The sequence below is a fragment of the Erpetoichthys calabaricus genome, chromosome 6 (assembly GCF_900747795.2).
Source record: "Erpetoichthys calabaricus chromosome 6, fErpCal1.3, whole genome shotgun sequence".
NCBI lineage: Eukaryota > Metazoa > Chordata > Cladistia > Polypteriformes > Polypteridae > Erpetoichthys > Erpetoichthys calabaricus.
The window spans coordinates 152,219,999-152,241,881 of record NC_041399.2 but is presented as its reverse complement, the minus strand read 5'-3'; the positions used below and the strand labels follow the sequence as shown (position 1 = coordinate 152,241,881).

At 37.1% G+C, this 21,883-nt stretch overlaps 1 protein-coding gene across 2 annotated transcripts in view; it reads right to left on the bottom strand.

Moving 5' to 3' along the window:
* Window positions 1–21,883, bottom strand: part of exoc2 (exocyst complex component 2) — a 340,160-nt gene that overhangs the window by 166,712 nt on the left and 151,565 nt on the right. For both annotated transcript variants that reach the window (XM_028803998.2, XM_028803999.2), the window contains exons 12-14: window positions 15,176–15,301; window positions 4,965–5,089; window positions 4,660–4,728 (exon numbers count right to left, since the gene is read on the bottom strand). In XM_028803998.2, coding sequence (XP_028659831.1) covers window positions 4,660–4,728; window positions 4,965–5,089; window positions 15,176–15,301 — 320 coding nt within the window. The remainder of the gene's footprint in view (window positions 1–4,659; window positions 4,729–4,964; window positions 5,090–15,175; window positions 15,302–21,883) is intronic.

Here is a 21,883-nt window from a genome sequence, read left to right as displayed (position 1 = left end):
AAATATATACGGTATATTCAGTAAGTATTCAGACCCCTTAAGTTTTTGCACATTTTGTTTTGTTGCAGACTTATGCTAAAATTGCTTAAATAAACTTTTTTCTCTCATGAAGCAACACTCAAGACACCAAAATGACAAAGCGGAGTGGTGGCTCTGAGGCCAAGGATCTGCGCTGGTATCCCAAAGGTTGCCGGTTCGAATCCCTGTCACTGCCAAAAGAGAGCCTACTCTGCTGGGCCCTTGAGCAAGGCCCTTAAATTGCTTCAGGGGCGCTGTACAATGGCTGACCCTGTGCTCTGACCCCAAGAGGTATGCGAAAACTAACAAATTCCTAATACAAGAAATTGCATAAGGCAAAACAAAGAACAAAAAAAAACCAGGAGTTTAGAAAATCTTGCAAATTTATTAAAAATAAAAAACAGAAGTATCACTCCAGAGAACTTGTGTGGAAATAGGTGAAACATCCAGGAAAACCATCACTGCAACACTCCACTGATCTGGGTGTTATTGCAGAGTGGCCAGATGGAAAACTTGCTTTACTAAAAGCCAATGGAACTTTACAAAAAGGCACCTAAAGGATTTTGAGAAATAAGATGCTCTGTTCTGATGAAACCAAGATTTAACTGAATAGCCCCAGTAATTACTGTTTATAAGGCACAGCTCATCACCTGCACAGCCCCATTCCAACGATAAAGCATGGTGGTGGCAGCATCATTCTGTGGTATTGGGTACTGTGAGACTAGTCAGGGTATGGGGAAAGTTTAATAGAGCAAAGTACAGAGATATCCTTAATGAAAACATGCCCCATAGAGCTCTGGAACTCAGATTGAACAGATACATCTTCCAATATGACAATGACTCTAAGCACAAAGCAAAACAATAGTGTCTCAGGAACAACCCCGTGAATGTATCTGAGTTGCCCAGCCAGAGCCCCGACTTGAACCCAACTGAACAGTCCCCCTCTGTAGTCCATGGCATCACCCGCAGAATATCTCTGAGCATCTCACTCCCCTGCAGCCATACTGCCTCTCTTCGGCGAGTTGCTCCAACTGAGCAATGTTCCAGCCACTCCAGCTCCTAGGTCACTTAGCTGGAGTGGCCATCAATCTCTGAGCAAAATTCACACACACTGCTAGGGACTTTCCTCCCGCCTGCCTTCTCACTCTCGCTCGACCACACACACCAGCTCCCTCTGTCTCCTGCTTTCTATCGCTCTCCACCATTAACCTCCTCTCTTATTTATTTTCACTCTTTTTCTAATCAGCCTCAATCTTTCCCTTACTTTTTGTTCTGTCCCCCTCTAACACTTGCGCATTTCTTTTTAAAATTCTTTTTAAAACCCAGGCACAGGAGATGCAAACCCAGCCACAGGGGATGCACAAACAGTCGCAAGCCCGGATAAATGGAGGGCATCCTGTGTAAAATTTTGCCAAATCAACATGCAGACAATAATACAAATTTCCATACCGGATCGGTTGAGCCCCGGGTTAATAATGACTGCCACCAGTACTGTTAGCCAACAGGGTGCTGACGGAAATTGGGCTACAGTTGGCCGAAGGAGAAGAAGATGGGGGAGATGTGTCCAGAGGCAGGAGGAAAGTAAAGAGAGTGGAACTGAGGGTAGGAACTTTGAATGTTGGCAGTATGACTGGTAAAGGGACAGATTTAGCAGATATGATGGAGAGAAGGAAGGTTGATATATTGTGCGTGCAAGACACTAAATGGAAGGGGAGTAAGGCCAGATGGATTAGAGGTGGATTCAAATTGTTCTATCATGGTGTGGATGAGAGGAGAAATGGGGTAGGAGTTATTCTGAAGGAACAGTATGTCAAGAGTGTTTTGGAAGTGAAAAGAGTACCAGGCAGAGTAATGATTATGAAGCTGGGAATTGGAGGTGTGATGATGCACCGCAAGTTGGGTGTGCAATGGGTGAGAAAGAAGATTTTTGGAGTGAGTTGGATGAAGTAATGAACAGTGTACCCAAGGGACAGAAAGTGGTGATTGGAGCAGATTTCAATGGGCATGTTGGTGAAGGGAACAGTGGAGACGAGGAGGTGATGGGTAGGTATGGTGTCAAGGAGATGAACAAAGCAGATCAGAGGATAGTGGATTTTGCCAAAAGGATGGATATGGCTGTGGTGAATACGCATTTTAAGAAGAGGGAGAAAAATAGGGTTACGTACAAGAGTGGAAGAAGATGCACACATGTAGATTACATCCTATGCAGAGGAGTTGATCTGAAGGAGATTGAAGACTGCAAAGTGGTGGCAGGGGAAAGTATAGTTAAGCAGCATAGGATGGTGGTCTGTAGGATGACGTTTGAGATCAAGAAGAGGAAGAGAGTGAGGGCAGAGCCATGGATCAAATGGTGGAAGTTGAAAAGGAAGACTGCAAGGTTGAGTTTAGGGAGGAGGTGACACCGGCACTGGGTGGTAGTGAACAGTTACCAGACAGCTGGGAAACTACAGCAGATGTAGTAAGGGTGACAGCAAGAAGGGTGATTGGCGTGACATCTGGAAAGAGGAAGGAGGAAAAGGAAACCTGGTGGTGGAATGGGAAAGTACAGGAGAGTATACAGAGGAAGTGGATGGCAAAGAAGAAGTGGGATAGTCAGAGAGATGCAGAAAGTAGACAAGAGTACAAGGAGATAAGGCACAAGGTGAAGAGAGAGGTGGCGAAGGCTAAAGAAAAGGCGTATGATGAGTTGTATGAGACGTTGGACATTAAGGAGGGAGAAAAGGACCTGTACAGATTGGCTAGACAGAGGGAGCCAGCTAAGAAAGATGTGCAGCAGGTTAGGGTGATAAAGGATAAAGAGGGAAACGTACACATAAGCGAGGAGAGTATGTTGAGCAGATGGAAAGAGTACTTTGAGAGGCTGAATGAAGTGAAGAGAACAAGAGAGAGAAGAGGTTGGATGATGTGGAGATAGTGAATCAGGAAGTGCAACGGATTAGCAAGGAGGAAGTAAGGACAGTTTTGAAGAGGATGAAAAATGGAAAGGCCATTGGACCAGATGACATACCTATGGAAGCATGGAGGTGTTTAGGAGAGATGGCAGTGGAATTTTTAACCAGATTGTTTAATAGAATCTTGGAAAGTGAGAGGATGCCTGAGGAGTGGAGAAGAAGTGTACTGGTGCCGATATTTAAGGATAAGGGGTATGTACAGGACTGCAGTAACTACAGGGGAATAAAATTGATGAGCTACAGCATAAAGTTATGGGAAAGAGTAGTGAAAGCTAGGTTAAGAAGTGAGGTGATGATTAGTGTGCAGCAGTATGGTTTCATGCCAAGAAAGAGCACCACAGATGCAATGTTTGCTCTGAGGATGTTGATGGAGAAGTATAGAGAAGGCCTTAAGGAGTTACATTGCATCTTTGTGGACCTGGAGAAAGCATATGACAGGGTGCCTCGAGAGGAGTTGTGGTATTGTATGAGGAAGTCGGGAGTGGCAGAGAAGTATGTAAGAGTTGTACAGGATATGTACAAGGGAAGTGTGACAGTGGTGAGGTCTGAGGTAGGAGTGACGGATGCATTCAAGTTGGAGGTGGGATTACATCAGGCATCGGCTCTGAGCCCTTTATTATTTGCAATAGGGATGGACAGGTTGACAGACGGAATTGGACAGGAGTCCCCGTGGACTATGATGTTTGCTGATGACATTGTGATCTGTAGCGATAGTAGGGAGCAGGTTGAGGAGACCCTGGAGAGGTGGAGATATGCTCTAGACAGGAGAGGAATGAAGGTCAGCAGGAACAAGACAGAATACATGTGTGTAAATGAGAGGGAGGTCAGTGGAATGGTGAGGATGCAGGGAGTAGAGTCGGTGAAGGTGGATGAGTTTAAATACTTGGGATCAACAGTACAGAGTAATGGGGATTGTGGAAGAGAGGTGAAAAAGAGAGTGCAGGCAGGGTGGAATGTGTGGAGAAGAGTGTCAGGAGTAATTTGTGACAGGCGGGTATCAGCAAACGTGAAAGGGAAGGTCTACAGGACAGTAGTGAGACCAGCTATGTTATATGGGTTGGAGACGGTGGCACTGACCAGAATGCAGGGGACAGAGCTGGACGTAGCAGAGTTAAAGATTCTAAGATTTGCACTGGGCGTGACAAGGATGGATAGAATTAGAAATGAGTACATTAGAGGGTCAGCTCAAGATGGACGGTTGGGAGACAAAGTGAGAGGGGCGAGATTGCGTTGGTTTGGACATGTGCAGAGGAGAGATGCTGGGTATATTGGAAGAAGGATGCTAAGGATAGAGCTGCCAGGGAAGAGCAAGAGAGAAAGGCCTAAGCGAAGGTTTATGGATGTGGTGAGAGAGGACATGCAGGTGATGGGTGTAACAGAGCAAGATGCAGAGGACAGCAAGATATGGAAGAAGATGATCCGCTGTGACAAACCCTAATGGGAGCAGCCGAAAGAAAAAGAAGAAGGTGTGGCACAGCTTCGGCAATCAGCAGCTCCTGGCATCACAGGCAATCCTGCACCTGTGCACTAAGTATATATATCTATATCTATATGTATGTATGTGTGTGTGTGTGTGTGTGTCTGTATATATGATAGGCTGTCTGAATTATATAGTTTTTTACACACTTAAATGTTTGTTTTAATGCAAAATCTAGAAAGGAGAGGTTCTTTATAGTCCATTATTGCTTACCTTGAAGTCATTTTGTTTTTGCCTTGCATTTTTCTTAGATTTCTCAACTTGACCAGATTTTTCACCAGTCTATAATTATAAAATAATAAAAGAGTAAGTTGTAACTAACACATGTACAAGAGGTTAACAGTATTAAACCTGAGCACTGACATTTTTCTATAAGGTTTGTGGTATCTACCCTTTTATCAAATAATGACCTAAACATTTACTCTACCAAAACAGAGCCAAAATATGAACATGGACATGGAAGCAGTAACTAAATTAGAAAAAATTAGAAAAAATATCTTCAGTAAATCAAGTAATACCTCACTGAATAAGCTCCCATTAACGTAGGAAATCCACAACTTCCAGAAATTAGGCAGTTGGCTGATAACAACATCAGTTAAGTTTTCAACAAACATTACTTGCTGAGGTCCCTTGAAGCGAAAAGCTAAAAAAATAAATAATAATAATAAGGCAAAAGCAAACTGTGCAATTCTGTGTAAAACAATTAAGCAATTAATTCAGAAAGTATTTTCAATTAACCTGATAAGAAAATTTAGTCATAGAGAAATGTTACATTATCTGGATGTTCCACCCCAGGTCAGTATAAATGTACAGCAGAATAGAAATATTAAGGCAAGGAATGTTTCTCTGAAGATTATCTTTTGCACTGTGTTTTGTGTTATTACTTCTGTGCATCTCTTAAAGAAAGAAAAAAATATGTAAATATTACCATCACACAGAAGATAAAAATAATATACAAGGACAGAAATGCAAACTTTCTGTAGTGTACTTAAGTATTCATCTGGTGTTTCACTGAAATACACCTGACCTGTACAAAAGCCAACTAAGCTGGTGCTCGCTCCTGCTTCAGATTCCAGCTTCAGGAATTTATTATCCAATTTTTCAGTTTCCAGACATCACTCAGGCTTACAGTCAATGTATCTACCACAACACCATCATTAACTGACATCACCTATATTAGCTTTTCAGGAGTAAACACCTTTGTATACTACAAGCCAACTGATTCAGATAGTTCTTTATACAGTTTTTCACATCCATGAAACGTAAAAACTCTCTTCCTTCTTCACCATTCCTCAAATGTGTAGCAATGAAGTTGAATTCCATAATAAAGCACTCAGCATGAGGAGTTTTTTTCATTTATAGAGCATACACCCTTGCCATATTTTGGAGAGCACACTCAACAAAGTCAGGAGGAGCAGGCCTTACAGCATCCATTCAAAGAGGAACACAAGAAATGAAACCTGCACGCCTGCTATCCTCCTTTTCCACTTGTAACTCTACTTCCCCCACTAGTCATTAAAAAAAGTCCCCATTTTGCAGATGGGTCCTTCATCAGGTACATTTTTAATTCATTCATTTATGATTTTCTTTCATCTCCTATGGAACTTATACTCACTTCACAAGGCTGTACCACTTTCCTTGCAGGGAATTTTTTTTCCTAACAGGAGACTCTGTACATCACTTGCAAGAAGTGTATGCTACCAACAATACAATCTTTTTGGTGCCACTGAAACAATTTCAGAATATAAAATAGGCTTCTTGCCAGTCGAAAAAATTTCTTTGCTGAATTTCTTGCAAAAAATGGTGTAATATCTTATATAAAGATGAAGTGGCCCCAACCTACATTTTGGATAACTGATGCATCATGAACTGAACAGGATCAGAGGAGAGAAGAGGCACAGACCAAATTCGAAGGTGCAAGCTTACAACAAGAGTGCTGTACAACAAAAATAAAGCAGTGTCAGGAAGGCTTTGATTCACAGTGCTTTGGCACTGACACTCCAACAAAAAGTAAACATAAATAAAAAGGACAAACAAAAATAGTGTGTATTTACAGTAGGTACAATACACTCCAATAGTATGCAAAAACTACCCAAACAAAAAAAAAATAAAGTCTTCCTTCTTTGAAATGGGCACAGGTAGCTCCTCAAAAGAGTAAAATTGAGATAAATATTTACGTGTGTGTGTGTGTGTGTGTGTGTGTGTGTGTGTGTGTGTGTGTGTGTGTGTGTGTGTATACAAAAAAGAAAAACAATTGCGCCAATCCCAAAAGAAAACTATCCCAAAACCAAATATTTATATATATCTCCAACAAAACTATCACACGGAGGTATATATGTACAAGAGATAATTACAAAGCCATCAAGAAAATAAAAACAACTGCTCCCTGTATACCACAGCAGTACTTATTCCTGCCTCACCTTCTAGGTCTACTGATGACCCCCTTTTGGCTGGCAACTCCTTAACACTAGAATTACAAGAGTCTACGAAAAAACTCGTAGATCCGGCCCACCTTAAAACCGTTCTCACCTCTCTGCCAGTGTCTTTTGTCTTCAAAATGTGCTGATTAAGATGAGCAGCAAGCAGCCGGCTATTCCATCCCCCACCATCGCAGAACGTTCAATAAGTTTTCCCAAATCATGCCTTGTTCGATTATCTGGGAGTGACTCAACTGCTGGAGTTTTAGAGTGGAAATATTGTTATTTGGAACACATGCATTTCATGTGTGTTCCGTTTCTACAGTAATCTGTGTAAAGACATTTTTAAAACGAAACGTTTTTCGTATTTTAGTAGTAAATGACAAAATGTAGGCATAAACTATATAATGTATAAAGCCTCAAGTCCAAAGATCAAGTAAACACTTTCACAAAAGGTTCAAGGAAGAGATAACAGCTTCAGTGGCGTAGCGTTAAGGTTTGCTGACTTGTAATCAAGAGTCCCTGGTTCAAACCCCACTGCCTCCTATATTTGCCATTTTCAGTAGTGAGCTGCTGTTTTTGTTAATATTATACAGTACACACATACATTTGGTTTGCGTCTGTAACACACAGTGTGCATTTATAGGTCTTGTAAAAGTTAAGGTTTTTTTTTTTTTTTTTTAAACTTTTATTCTCTCTAAATCACGATTCACAATACATACTACCACCCCCCTACCCAGGGATCTGACGCTGTTATTTTTTATTTGAAACGGAATAACTGGAGATGTGAGTGGTGTTTTGAGACAATGGAACTGGACATTCTCTCATCTGGAGGGATTAAAGCTGACACACAAACGCTGGTGAATCTGCCTTCTTCGTATCTCACTGTCACTTGATTTTTTTTTATTCAGTTTTATTGAGTGTTCCTGCTCGTGCTGAATTAGTGTGCACCTTATGGTGTATGATGTCAAAAAAAAAAAAATAACACAGACGTAGGTATATATGATATTTGGAATTATTCGTTTTATGACCTGTATAGTACATTTCGGAAAACTTTGTGGCACGGATGCAACATTATTCATATTATTCATATTCATTTGCATAATGCATAATTCATTCACATAATACAGTGACTGAGTGCTTTTTTTCCCCGATCTTCCCAGTCCCCACATGTTGCTGTATGCTGTTTCTTTTGTACTCCAGGACATGCAGAGGATAGAATAGTACAGAGCAGTAACTTCAGCGCTATATGCAATCATCAGATTCAAATGTTAACTGTTCACACACACACAAGGATCGTCTTTCCTACATTTACAACGTGTGTACTTGTTACAATGTACTGTACACACTTCTCTCTATGCTGTGGTTTCTATTACACACCTGAAAGAAAGAGACTATATGTGAAAACATCATCGCACTAATGCAATATTATTTGAAAACGAACAGCATCAGATTGGGTGTGGATTTATGCTGGCGCTATTACTGAAAGAAAAAAAAAGATCAACATGTGCTTTGATTTTGCAGCACTGAATAAGCTCACGCGCTCTAACATCACACCTCCAATCTGACACTAAGTAACAGTGCAAGTACAGACGCAAACCAAGTGTGATCAAGAGTGTCCGGTTCGATCCCCACTCACTCCTATATTTGCCGTTTTCAGTAGTAAGCTGCTCTTTTTGTTAATATTATACAGTACACACATACACTTGGTTTGCGTCTGTACTTGCGCTGTTACTTGGAGTCAGATCAGGAGGGGGTATATGAGAGCGCATGAGCTTATTCAGTGCAGTAGGATCAACGCACATGTTGATCTTTTTTTTCTTTCAGTGCATGTGCCTTCCCTGTTAATTTATATATCTAGTGACTTTTCTGCCTGTCTGTCTCTCTATTACGCAGTGCTCTCTCTGTGTGTTATGGATCTTAAAAATAACAGTTATAAGGACACTTGTTCATGTTAGTTGCAGTCTCAATTGTTAATATTTTAAAAGGAGCATCCCACATGAAAATATAACAATCTCATTAACTGACAGTGCATACCAATTTATAAATTTTATGTCCGTTTGAGGTTAAAAAGAAAAAAAAATAACACTTTCTCCTCACCGGGGAATTTAACTCAGGTCTCTGGGGGACAGTAAGCCTGCTGCGCTCTGAGACAGCAAATCTTACCGCTATGCCGCGGAAGCTGTTGTATTGTTCTTGAACCTTTTGTGAAAGTGTTTATTTGATGTTTGGACTTCAAGCTTCATACATTCTATAGTGTATGCCTACATTTTGTAACATTTATTACTAAAATATGAAAAAGCTTCTGTTTTAACAATGTGTTTACACAGATTACTGTAGAAAAGGAACACACATGAAATGCGTGTGTTCCAAATAACAATCTATTATTTCCACTCTAAAACTCAAGGCATGAGCTGGGAGATGCTCGTGCACATTCTAAGTCGGTGGGGGGATGGAATAGCCGGCTGCTTGCAGCTTGTTTTTATCGGCACATTTAGAGGACAAAGGACGCTGGCGGAGAGGTGCGAATAGTTTTAAGGTGGCCCGGATCTACGAGTTTTTTCGTAGACTCTGGTAATTCTAGTGTTAAATATAACTGGCAAGATTAACCAGCCAAACCTCCACCACATCTACTCCACTCATTACATCAGATCCTGGTGCATTCATGTCATGCAGCATCTATTTAAAATCCAACATCTGTCTGTTGCACACATAATCCCCATTTACAGTGAGCGGCTGTGCAGAGCTCATGCATGCCAAAGCCTTTGCTTCGATAAATAAGCGTATTTTTTTAAATTATGGGGTCCCCCTCCCTTACACAATCTCAGTCACTAAAGCCAGCTTTTTCTTCCAGGGTTCACCCCACAAAACGCCCACAACAGATTAGCTGTGAGGACACTGGAACGTAAAGGTGAATATCTACAGGGGAGATCACACTGGTTCCCTGAGTGCTCAGACATACCGTGCCCTGCAGTGTGCACCCCCAAGACAGCCCATCACTCCCATGGCAGTGCCTATAACACAAAATGGTAAGCAACATTCTTTTAAGCTGGCTTACTTTTAGTCTTACAACAGAAATGTTCAGTTTAGAGCTATTCTTACTTAAATTGTAAAGGCTGAGCATTACCACAAGTGCCCATCAATCTAAATGGCTAAAACAGACAAATGGCTTGCATGTTTTTTAAGGAAGATTTTAAATCAATTAAGATCACAGATCTTACAAAGTCTACTTTGGAACATTTAACATTCCTTGAACATATAGTACACTGCAAAAAATGAAATCTTAACAAGCCAGACAATCTTGAAAAGAAATAATAGATCTTGTTTTTTTATTTTAAGAATAACTGACTTGACTAGATTTGTATGTGTAAGATATATAATCTCATTTTTAGAAAATTTAACAAGTTAACAAGTTAAACTTTCTCACTATATTGGCAGATAATTTTGCTTGATTCTAATACCTTTTCTTGTTTTTTATTTATTTTTTCTCATTTTTTCACACTGATTTTTTGCAGGTATTAGAATCAAGCAAAATTATCTGCCAATATAGTGAGAAAGTTTAACTTGTTAACTTGTTAAATTTTCTAAAAATGAGATTATATATCTTACACATACAAATCTACTCAAGTCAATTATTCTTAAAATAAAAAAACAAGATCTATTATTTCTTTTCAAGATTGTCTGGCTTGTTAAGATTTCATTTTTTGCAGTGTAGCCACATATGTCTCTCTCTATTTGTGTTCTTTCATAGGGCTTTAAGGACACTTTTTAAACTTACGTTATGATATGGATCACAACTTTTGTTCAGCACCAAAATTTAATGTTTTAATCAATGGCTGCTTTTTGGTACCCTCTCTAGTATTTCTTCACTTTTGCCTCCATCCAGCTTTGTCCAAGCCCCCCCACACCCCCCATCATATAAACATAATCTGTTCCTTCCTTTCCAGTCACACCCGATGAAGACTAGATTGTAAACATTTTCTATTTACGCATCCTTTAAGCATGGGAATAAAGCTATTTTGTGCACTAATGCATCCTTTTCCTAACTCCCTCCATGCCACTGTAATGTAACGAAGGAGATGTTACATTACCCTTAACCTTTTATATTCAGTTTTGCAGAGCAAGGTTATATTACCATTCCAAAAGGCCCTCATTGTTAATGTGCAGTACCTGCTGGCCCTTAGGAAATTTATTTATAAAGCTATGACAAATTTTATTTGTACAAATGATAGCTGTGTGCTAAATCAGGCTAATGTTTCTATATTTGTTTGAAGTATTCATCTATTTATTTCCTAAACCGCTTTTTCCATTAGAGGACTTCATGTTGAGTCATGAAGCCATTCTTGGCAGCATTTGATGGAAAGCATAAACCAACCCTGGATGGGATGCTAGAACACTGCAAAGACTTCACAATGGGCAAAAGCAGAGTCACCTAGCATGTTTGTCATAGATATGAGGGATGAAAATAGAATACCTGAATAACACTGTTTGTAGTATAATGGAAATTTTGAGTAAAATAGACCTATATGAATATAGCCAAGGTCCTGTCAACATTGTCCAAGGTCAATCATTAGAGACAGAGGATAACAATGTTCTACACAGTGGATAATCATGGAGAATTCAGTGCATCCACTGAACAGTATCATCTCCAGACAGAGGAGCAGCTTCAGCGACAGACTGCTGTCACTGTCCTGCTCCACTGACAGACTGAGGAGATTGTTCCTCCCCCACACTATGCAACTCTTCAGTTCCACCTGGGGGGGTAAACGTTAACATTATACAAAGTTACAGTCTGTTATACCTGCATTTTTATCACTCTTTAATTTAATATTGTTTTTTAATCAGTATGCTGCTGCTGGAGTATGTGAATTTCCCCTTGGAATTAATAAAGTATCTATCTATCTATCTATCTAATCTATCTATCTAATCTATCAAAAATGTTCTACACAGTTGTTTCTTAAAAAATGATAAGGTCAGATGTGAAAATGCAAAAATATACATCTGTCTGGCAGAAGTCATACATTTTCTAAAAGTATTGTCTCCACAGTATTTCTTATATACTTAATAATTTTAAAAATATATGAATCTCATATTTATCTAAGAGAGATCATCAAAATCTGTACAAAACTAATAATTTTTGTATCATAAGACGAAAACCTAATGCACTATTATTTCATCTTATTTTGTTTCATTTTGATTAATTGCATTTTAATTTATGGAAAGTTTTAAAAAATGAACTTTTTAATAATTTTAGCCTCCCAAAAATAAGAATCAAAATAATCAATAAAGCACAATTAAAATTATACAGAAAAAAATGTAAAGGTTTTGATGGTGTACTAGATGACAAAAAGATCATTAATTATTTTGCAAAGTTTTTCTTGGTTGCTGAATGTTATCATTCAGCATGGATAAACCAAGATGCATTTCTAAAACTGAAACTTTGGACCAGGTGTTATTATAAAAACTACAATTACTTAACATGAAATTTAATTTGTGGAAAACTTCTATATTATAAAAAATAATGCAAACAATGAACACCTTTCAATGAACACATCACATGAGCAAATGTCAAATGCTTCCTTTTGCTACGACAAAAGAATAACTATAGTGCAAAAACTGAAAAGAAAATTGCATCTCCTTCATGTTAAATATAATGTGTAAACAATACAGAAACTTAATGAGCTTCTTAAAAAGACAGTGCAATAACATAATCATAATCGAGCAAATATCAGTCGTGGGAACTATATGGGAACAAGTAATAGAGGACAAGTGAAGAAGTGCAGAAACAAAATGCAAGCTACCACAAAGATTGTCTGGGAGCCTCCTGAACCTGACACCATCGATAATGTAACCAGATAAGCTTGGCAAAGGAGGACAAAACACAAACAAACTAAGGGGTACAGGTGAAAAAGTGAACGGCACTTTTAACAAAAGACAATTCAAAAACAAAAGTGCCCAAACAAATTGTGCAGTGCTTCAACAAGTGTCCAATAAATAAACAATCCTTTAAAATGAAAAGGTGCTGGTGAAGGTTAAAAACAGGTCAATAAATAATCCATTTAAACCAGAGACAGTCCCAAAAAACAGTGAGCCCCAATGCTTCCTTGTGCACCTATCGGCAGGCGTCTCCTCCTTCTACAAGGTCCAAAGAGGATAAGGACATGAGAGATGCTAGGTTTAGTCAGCCTTCATATTGGAGCTCCTTTCCCTGACACCCTTCCCTTAGCGTACACAGGGCAACCTGTCGAGCCTTACATACCTATCCGGCTGCTCACCTTTGGCCCTTGCAGGGAGATGCCGTCAATTAGGCCACTCCTACTCCCCAGAAAGTGCTCAATAGGATTGCCATTTTCATAGCCTCTGGCTTCCACAGCCTTGAGGCTCACTCCCGACCACCTGCCTCACTCCATTCAGCCTAGGTGCTTACGCTCTCCATCTCTGCCTCTGTCTTCCATTTCTTTCTAACCCTCTTTGCGTCTATACTGGCCAGTCTATTTTTCGTCTCGATCCTTCTCCAATTGGTCCCGTCACCTCCCCCCTCCCATCTCACACTTGTGCTTCCCTTTAAAAACAGGGATGTGACACAGCTGTGGCAATCAGCAGCTCCTGGCGCCAATTAGCATTGTAAGTGATCCTGCACATGTGTACTAAGTGCAGGGCCATCCACTCCCACATCGCACATGGGAACCGCTCTCACCATGATACCACACCCCCCCATCCAGAGACGCGAGTGTGGCAATTAGAACTATTTATTTATAAAACTGCCACCTTTCTCAGCCGTGGACCCCACTTTACCACACAGAAACAATAAAATCAAGTAATGAAATAACTTAAAATAAAATGTACACTTTTAAAGAAACTGAGCCCATAAACTATTATTTCCCACTTCTTTTCAGATTATAAATAAAATCCAGCCAATAGACATACTGCATATTTTCTAAGTAGATGAAAAGGAAGATGGCACAACTTCCTCAAGAGAAACATTTCAGTCCTCTAACAGTTTTGCCATGCTCTGCAATAAATATGGTATTTTTTCCATGCATATTTCGTCTGGCATAGACACAGTGGCAGCTGTGGTGGCTGTTCTCTCTTTGCAATGTTGATATAAATTGGAGAACACAAATAGCTACACTATTCATTTGATCCACATTATATTTTCCCACTCATCTTAGAGCACAAAGTTCCAAAAAAAAAAAAAGCACTGGTTTCACTTAATTGTGAATATACAAGGTCAAGTAGGCACTTTACATTACCCACCTTCTCTTCCAAACTAGCTAACTGCCATTTATAATTAAACATCTCACTTTACTACACTTATGTCTTATTCACTCTTGATTGTGTTTGATTCCATCTCAATCAGAGACTTTGAATTAAGCTCACAATGTGCTCACAGCAACTGAAAAAAAACAGCTTGCTGAAGGCTGCTGAACATTTTACCCTGCTCACATACCACTGGCAATTGTAAGAATACTTTTACATTGTTGGTTAAAAGTTATCCAAAACAAAACTTGTTTTTAATGTGGTTGTTCCCATCTTAATAAAAACAGTATGTCAGGCAGTGAACATTTGTTTAAATCCAAAATGGCCATACAACTAAACTCTGGCATGTTACAGAAAAGAATTTAAGTTAAATTCAGTTCAGCTCAATCTGGAGCACTTGTCCAGTGTCTCAACAGTCAATATATTCCATTATTTAGCAACAGCACACAAACAATAATTATAAAATCTACATTATTCCCTTATTAGGTTGACCATGATATCATGAAAAACAGGAATGCTTCAGGAGACAACATTTTTCCCTGGATATTAAGTATACCAAAAGGCTTTGATTAATCTTTAAAAGGCTAAAAAGGGCATAACTAAATATTAGGGCCAAACTTTAAATACTGTAGCAGGTAATAAAAAAAAATATTTATGCATTTTTTTCTCTGTAGGTTGTTTCGGGTGGGGGGGGGGGGGGGGGGGGGGGGGGGGAGGCATTTTTCAAGTCTGAATGGACAAACATTAAATATAATTTACAAGTAAATAGTACATTGTTATAGATTTGATGATTTTAATTATTAAATGAGACATGTATTTTTTACTTATATATTTTCTTCATGGCTAATAGAGATTTTTAATTTTCTAATATATATCCAATAAAACACATCTAATTCTGTATTAAACAAATGAACAAAGGAAAAATCCTCTTTAAAGGAATTTTAATTGCAGTAAACAAAACAAGCAAATATAGTAAAGTTATTGGGATATTCTTTTAAATTTTATAAGCTGTATGCCATGGCATTACAAAATTAAAAAAAAAAATAACATACCATCATCACGTGGAGACTGAAAGCTGCCTCCTCGTTTAACAGATGTAGTCTGACTCAAGCGACTGATAGAAGAACAACGGATATCATTTTCCAGGTCCATCATTGGACTTAGAAGGACTCCAGGCCCTGCAATCATAAACATATATATATATTGTTAGCTCTACTTTTGCATCCACAGCTTTGCCTGAAAGCAAAGTTTTGCTAGTCTGTTAGTCAAACACACACACAACATTCTGAAACTTTAAGGATACAAAAGTTTAAAATCATTCTGAGCAAAACAAAATAAACACACATACCAGTGCTATAAAGCATAAATATGACCACAACAAATCTCAATCACTTGTACTTGAACAATGTAATTTCATTAGAGTACATTCTTTGAATTGTCATCCTTGATTCTTTTCATTAGTTTTACATTGACACTAAATAAAAATGTATTGCAAAAACAATATATAGTGATTTTGATATCTTGAGTTTTTATTTTGACCACCATCTCACTCCACTTTACATTACCACAAATTTACTATAAGTGTTAACAAATATTCTGGTAAAAAAATCCAAATAGAGAGTTTAGGTGGGGTGCTTAGGAAGACATATGGAATGAATGGTTGTAACTGAGGTTTTAATCTTATGTCTCATAGTGCAGCATATTAATCATTAGCCACACTGACTAACTACATTAATTCTAACAAAAAAATTAAATACACTATGAAAAGTATGGGATGGCAGTTTATAAAATCACTTACTTCATCAATTTTTAAAACTAAGGCTTTTATTCCAGTCTGTATTGAAAGGAGCTGGAAAAACATGACCAACATGTAAATTAGTCCTGTGTAGAATGTAAAGTCCATAGCACAGGGGTGTTGATGAATGCTGAATGTTACAATCTGTATTACTATTGAGAATCAAAGGAAAGAGTGGCACAGAGGTTAGTCAGCACTGGTGCTACACTGAAAACTGGGCTCAATCCTGTTCCACTCACCCTCCATGTGGAGTCTGAACATGCTCCCATGCACACATGTGTTTTTCTCTGGTTATGTTTGTTTTACTAGCACATTCCATTGATGAGCAGGTTAAGTTGAATGTTGACTCTAAATTTGCATGGTATAAATGATTGACATTATGTATGTGAATCTGTCTAATGAAAAAATGGTGATCCAGTTTCGTAGCACGATAAAAAGATTACATACATAAAAAGATACTTCAATAAATATTTGCCTTAATTTGTCCAAAAAGATCATTTTATCCAGCTGTTTCAGATATTAGTGAAAAAAAGAATAAAGAGACATACTGGTACCAAATCAAAAATAAACCAGAAATGCACATGGATAAATAAACAAAATAAATTTTCACACTCTGCATATATAAATAAACTTGCAGAGGACACTGGTATTTGGCATGAACCATTTATAGAAGCAGGAAACAGAGGACCTGTAAGGTATTTGTTTCTCATACTGCAGACTCCAATATAGTTATCCACTTGTGCAAATGAGCATCAGTTGCTTCCAGTTTTTTTCTATCCAGGTTAGACTCAGTTTGCCCTGTTCTCTCACAACAGCAGTTTCTTGACAATTAGTCACATGCAACAACTTTCATTTCGCAAAACAAAAATTAAACGGATGTATTTCTTGAGAAAGTGGTTTTGATTTTGGGCATTTTGAACGCTTAATCAGCAAGTGGCAAACCAAGGAGAGACAATTAACTTGCTATATAGAACAGAATAACAGGTTTTAGACATGTAAACACAATTACATTTAAACATTAAGAATGGGCTAAGAGAGTTTACTGTTAGTATACTTGTGTAATGGATGCTTAAAATGGAGTTTTGCGTACAAATGTGAATAATAAATTATAAATAAGTAATTTCAAGATGTAATAGCTATTTGCAACATTAGTAATGCCTTGGGTATATTATAAAATGAATGGTACCTTGATAAAAAAAGTATCTGGTGTGTGTCTTTCTCCCAAAAATTATGGAGGGCACTGTGTACTATTAAGTATGTTTAACACTAGAATTACCAGAGCCTACGAAAAAACGTTTTTCATGTTTTATTAATAATTGACAAAATGTAGACATGAAGTGTATAATGTGTGAAGCCTGAATCAAAACTTCACGGGTTCGACCCCGGTCGAGTCTGTTTTGAGAAGCGAGCTGCTCTTATTCTTACTATCTTAGAATAAAAACATACATTTGATTCCAGTCTGTAACAGCCGGTGTAAATTTATGCTACTTGTAAAGGTTAGCTTTGTTTTTTTTTTTTTTTTTAATTCAGTTTTATTCTCTTAGTCACATTCACGATCAACACCCAACCCTCCATAATGTGCTATAACAGAGGTGAACTCAGATCATGACGATGGTTCTACATCGGAGCAAGAATGCACGTCGCACTTTTGCCATCGCCGTGCTTTGTATATGTACATGGGAAGCTCTGCAGTCTACTTGTGACTTTATGCTATAGGAAGTAAGTAAATAAATAAAGGTAAATAAGCGGTCGTAGCAAATGTGTGTCACTGCCGTACCCTAACGCGGGTTCTTTTTCTGCAGTTATAGTCTTGAATAGAAGCGCACTTGTTCTGTTATATTTGTACCTTTTGTGAAAGTGTTTATTTGATATTTGGACTTCAGGCTTCACACATTATACACTTCATGTCTACATTTTGTCAATTATTACTAAAACATGAAAAACGTTTCTGTTTTAACGATGTGTTTACATAAACATGAAATGCATGTGTTCCAAATAATGACATAGTACTTATAAAGGGTGTCATTTTGCTTGACTTCTCACTCTATACAACTCTAAGCAACTGACACGCAAGTAAACAGACTTGAGCTGAGAAAACTGTGCGGCGGGTGGGGGGATGTGATAGTAGGCTGCTTGCTGCTTATCGACACATTTACAGGACAAAAGACGCTGATGGAGAAGTACAAAGGGATTTAAGGTGGGACGGATCTACGAGTTTTTTCGTAGGCTCTGGTAATTCTAGTGTTAAATACCACCACCCTCAATCAGCTAAATGATTAATTCTCCTTGCATGTTCAACATCTCCCTGACTTCTCATTTTAAAACCCTTTGTAAAACCATGAAACATTTTCTTACTATTTAGTCAGACTATAAAGGAGTCAATAAAAGGATAATAAAATATATAGTTTCTAATATTCAATAGGATGATTAAAATGAATCTCAATCTAGCTCAAAATCATCTACTCTCATAAATACATTTTGCTGAAACATGAGAATATCAAATAGAGCATTTTGTATACATAGTGAATTTCATAAAAAATTAACTTACTTAAGCGTAAAAACTACTGCATTGCTGTGCAATACATATTATCACATATTATTTTTAGAACAAATTGCTTACTTACTGAAGCAAACTGCTAGTGCTTTACAGAACATGTCTTTGTTCAGAGCAAAAATGGCAACTTCCATCTGGTCTGTTATCAGGAAAGAAAACTTTAAATGAAAATCACTTCTGATTGGCTGTTGATCTCACTTGACACAAGTTCTACACTACTGCTGGGAACCAAAGCACTTATTTGCTCTGTGGGAGAATACATCTGGAAATTATTACCTACACCTTGCTAATGCCTGACCTACCAGCAGATAGCGCTGGAGGACTTCACACTGAGAAGGAAGTTTATGAAAGTTCACAGAAAGCTTAGATTCTTCTGAATTTTTTTAACTAGTTGATCTAACATGGCCCCCGAGTGCTTCAGATGTCATTTCTAATTTCCTTGTAAACTGAACTAGACTTGAGGCAACTAAAATATAAAAAAGCTCATGTGATTAGGAAAACGAACATAGATAGGCAGGTATATAGACAGACAGATGAAATGTCATGTGTACTTTGCTTAAGTGAAAATTTTTAATAATATTTAAAATACTTAAGCAAAGAAAATGAGAAAACACATAATACGAAGGAATAAGAACAGAAAAAATATTCAGATAAACTATAAAAAATGCTTAAACAAAAATGAAACATACACAAGAGCAACTTCTGAAAGAATTAAATATACTGTGTGTTGAATTTATTTTTTATGTTCAATTCAAAATTTGTGAATATCAAATCCACGGAAATTAGGTAGTTGAAAAAAATATAGTGAGCAAGTTAACATGTAAAAGTGGACAAATAAAACAGGAGGAAATAAGACAGATTAAAAAATAAAGTGTCCTCTGAAATAAAATAATACAATGATGCAGAAAGCTTAAGTATAATCATCACATGACACTCTATGCATTATATATGCTTAAGAAAAGGAAATGCATAATTGTATAATAAATACTGTGTGTAGGTGTGTTTTATTAAAGACAGATAAAGCTAAATGTTGTTCCAGCTGCTCAGCTGTCTTTTGTTTAGCCTGCAGAGCTTCATACTGTTTAAGAGGAACTTCTCACAACCCTTTAAGCTGGAAAGGGAATGCTGATGATGTGCAGATTCTGCTCTCTCCAAAAAAAAAAAAAAAAAAAATCAGACTTCCTTTGCCTTACTTAAACACCATCTTTTTTGTACAAACAGCTAGACCTCGTCTTGCTCCACAACCTGACCACCCATGATTGCTTACTGTCTAAACAAGTTAAGCATAAAACTATTGTCAGTGTTACCACAGCAGCCTGGTAATGAATAAGGTTAACATTTCTGAAAGGCTTTCTGCTCTCTGTTTCACCATGCCTCAAGATGGTGCAATCATATCACCTTCAATATATGATTAAATTTAAAATATCAAGAAATTCTAAACTATTTATTTCCAAAAAAGTTTTCTTTATATCTTTTTAGACTTGCATTACACAAGGAAAGAAGTCACAATTTGTCAGCATGTGTTTTATACATAAAATATTAATTCTGCTTTATTAATCTTTTAAAAACAGAAAATCAAAAAATCCAAAACAAAACAATTCACTCACACCATTCAACCAAATCCCCTGGTAACAACCCTAGGCACCTACAGTGAAATATGTTCTCCAAATATTCCATTTCCCTTTTGCAGTCTAAATGCATTAATGCAGATGGATTAAAAATATGCATCTATCTTATGTTACTACATACAGTACTTGTAATGAATTATTATTATCATTACATCCTCTCAGTCAATATACTGAATTATAGTGTACTTTAATTTTTTTTTTTATTTTACACAATTAATTCAGACCCATATACATTTACTCATTTTAAATAGCAAAAGGAAGAAGAACTCAAAAAAGTAGAACATTGTTTTTTGGAAATTACCACTATTAATTATCTAATTCTCTGGAATATGTGTTTAGTAAATGCAATGAAAGATAAAGGAAAATAGGCCACAAGATGAGTCATTAGTTAAGTCAGATACAACACATACAGTTAAAACGAGTCTATTGCTACAAAATAAGCACATCAAAGTAGGCTGGACATACAAGAACCAAGTGTACTCTGTACACATGACAATAAAACTGCTGCTACCTTGGAATACAGAATAAACCAAGGCTCGTATTAATTCAGGATATCAATCAACTTTCTGAACTTGCTTATTCACATTCAGGGTCAAAGGGATTTTGATATGCAATATGGAGTATTCTTAATAAAAGTAAATATATAAAGCTTGAGAGATATTTGAAACACTACTGAATCATACACATTTTTAACATTAGAAAAACAGCACTTTGAAACAAGTAAATGAAATGTAAATGTCACTGCTCTCTAATTGGGATAGACACAGAATATTTGTGCAAGACAAAGTTAAAGTAACCAGAAATAGTAAAGAGTAAATTTAAAAATACAAGTTATTCATCTGTCTATCCAAAGTGTTCAGATCTGATTATGTTATATATGGAGTATAAATGGAGTCTTTAATTTAAATTTCTTGCCATTCTTCAAAAACAAAAGCTCTATAATGTATAAGGAAACACAAAAATGTGTAATTCCTTAATAACTAATGATAAATAAATATTACAAATGTTTCCATTATTTCACACCCTTTAGTGAATATTATTGACTTTATCACAGGCAGAAGGCATAAGTTACATCTATGCCAACCTAGGCACAGACACAGATAACAAATATCCTCACTCGGACTGAGGTCCTAACTTTGACTACGTAACTCAAGAATACTGAGCTTTTGTTTTTAATTATTCCAGTATGGTCATGGCTGTATGTTTTTTCTGACCATTCAATGAGAAGGTTTACTTGATTCCAAATCAGATGTATTTTGCTGAATTGTCGAAGCAATTTCCTCAAGGATTTTTCTGGGTTTGCCACATCCATTTTACCTTTTATCTTCACAAGTATTCAAGGACACATATTCTGCCACCAAAATGATGTGGGGTCAGTATGTTGGTCTCAGGATGGCGTAAAGTGTTAAGGTTTGTTCTAAAATTATTTTTGCTTTGTGATTAAATTTGGACTTATTAGAGCAGATGATCATGTTGTCCAAATTTCCCAAGATGCCTTCTGATAAACTTCAGTTATTAATTTGGTGTGGATCTTTTTGTTAATGGCTTTTATTTTACTTGTTTATCATGAAGAAATTTTTGTTACTGGCATAAGTAGATTTTTAGTATTATTCAATTGCAAACCATTCAGAAGTATTTTAGTGCAAGAAAAAGGTTAAAAAGTCAAAGTAGGTTAATTGTCTTTATGAGTGTTGTATCCCAATTTCTATTGACACAACATATGAAAATTTATCAATGGGATATATTTTATTAGGGTGATAAACCAAGTTGAATATTCATTATT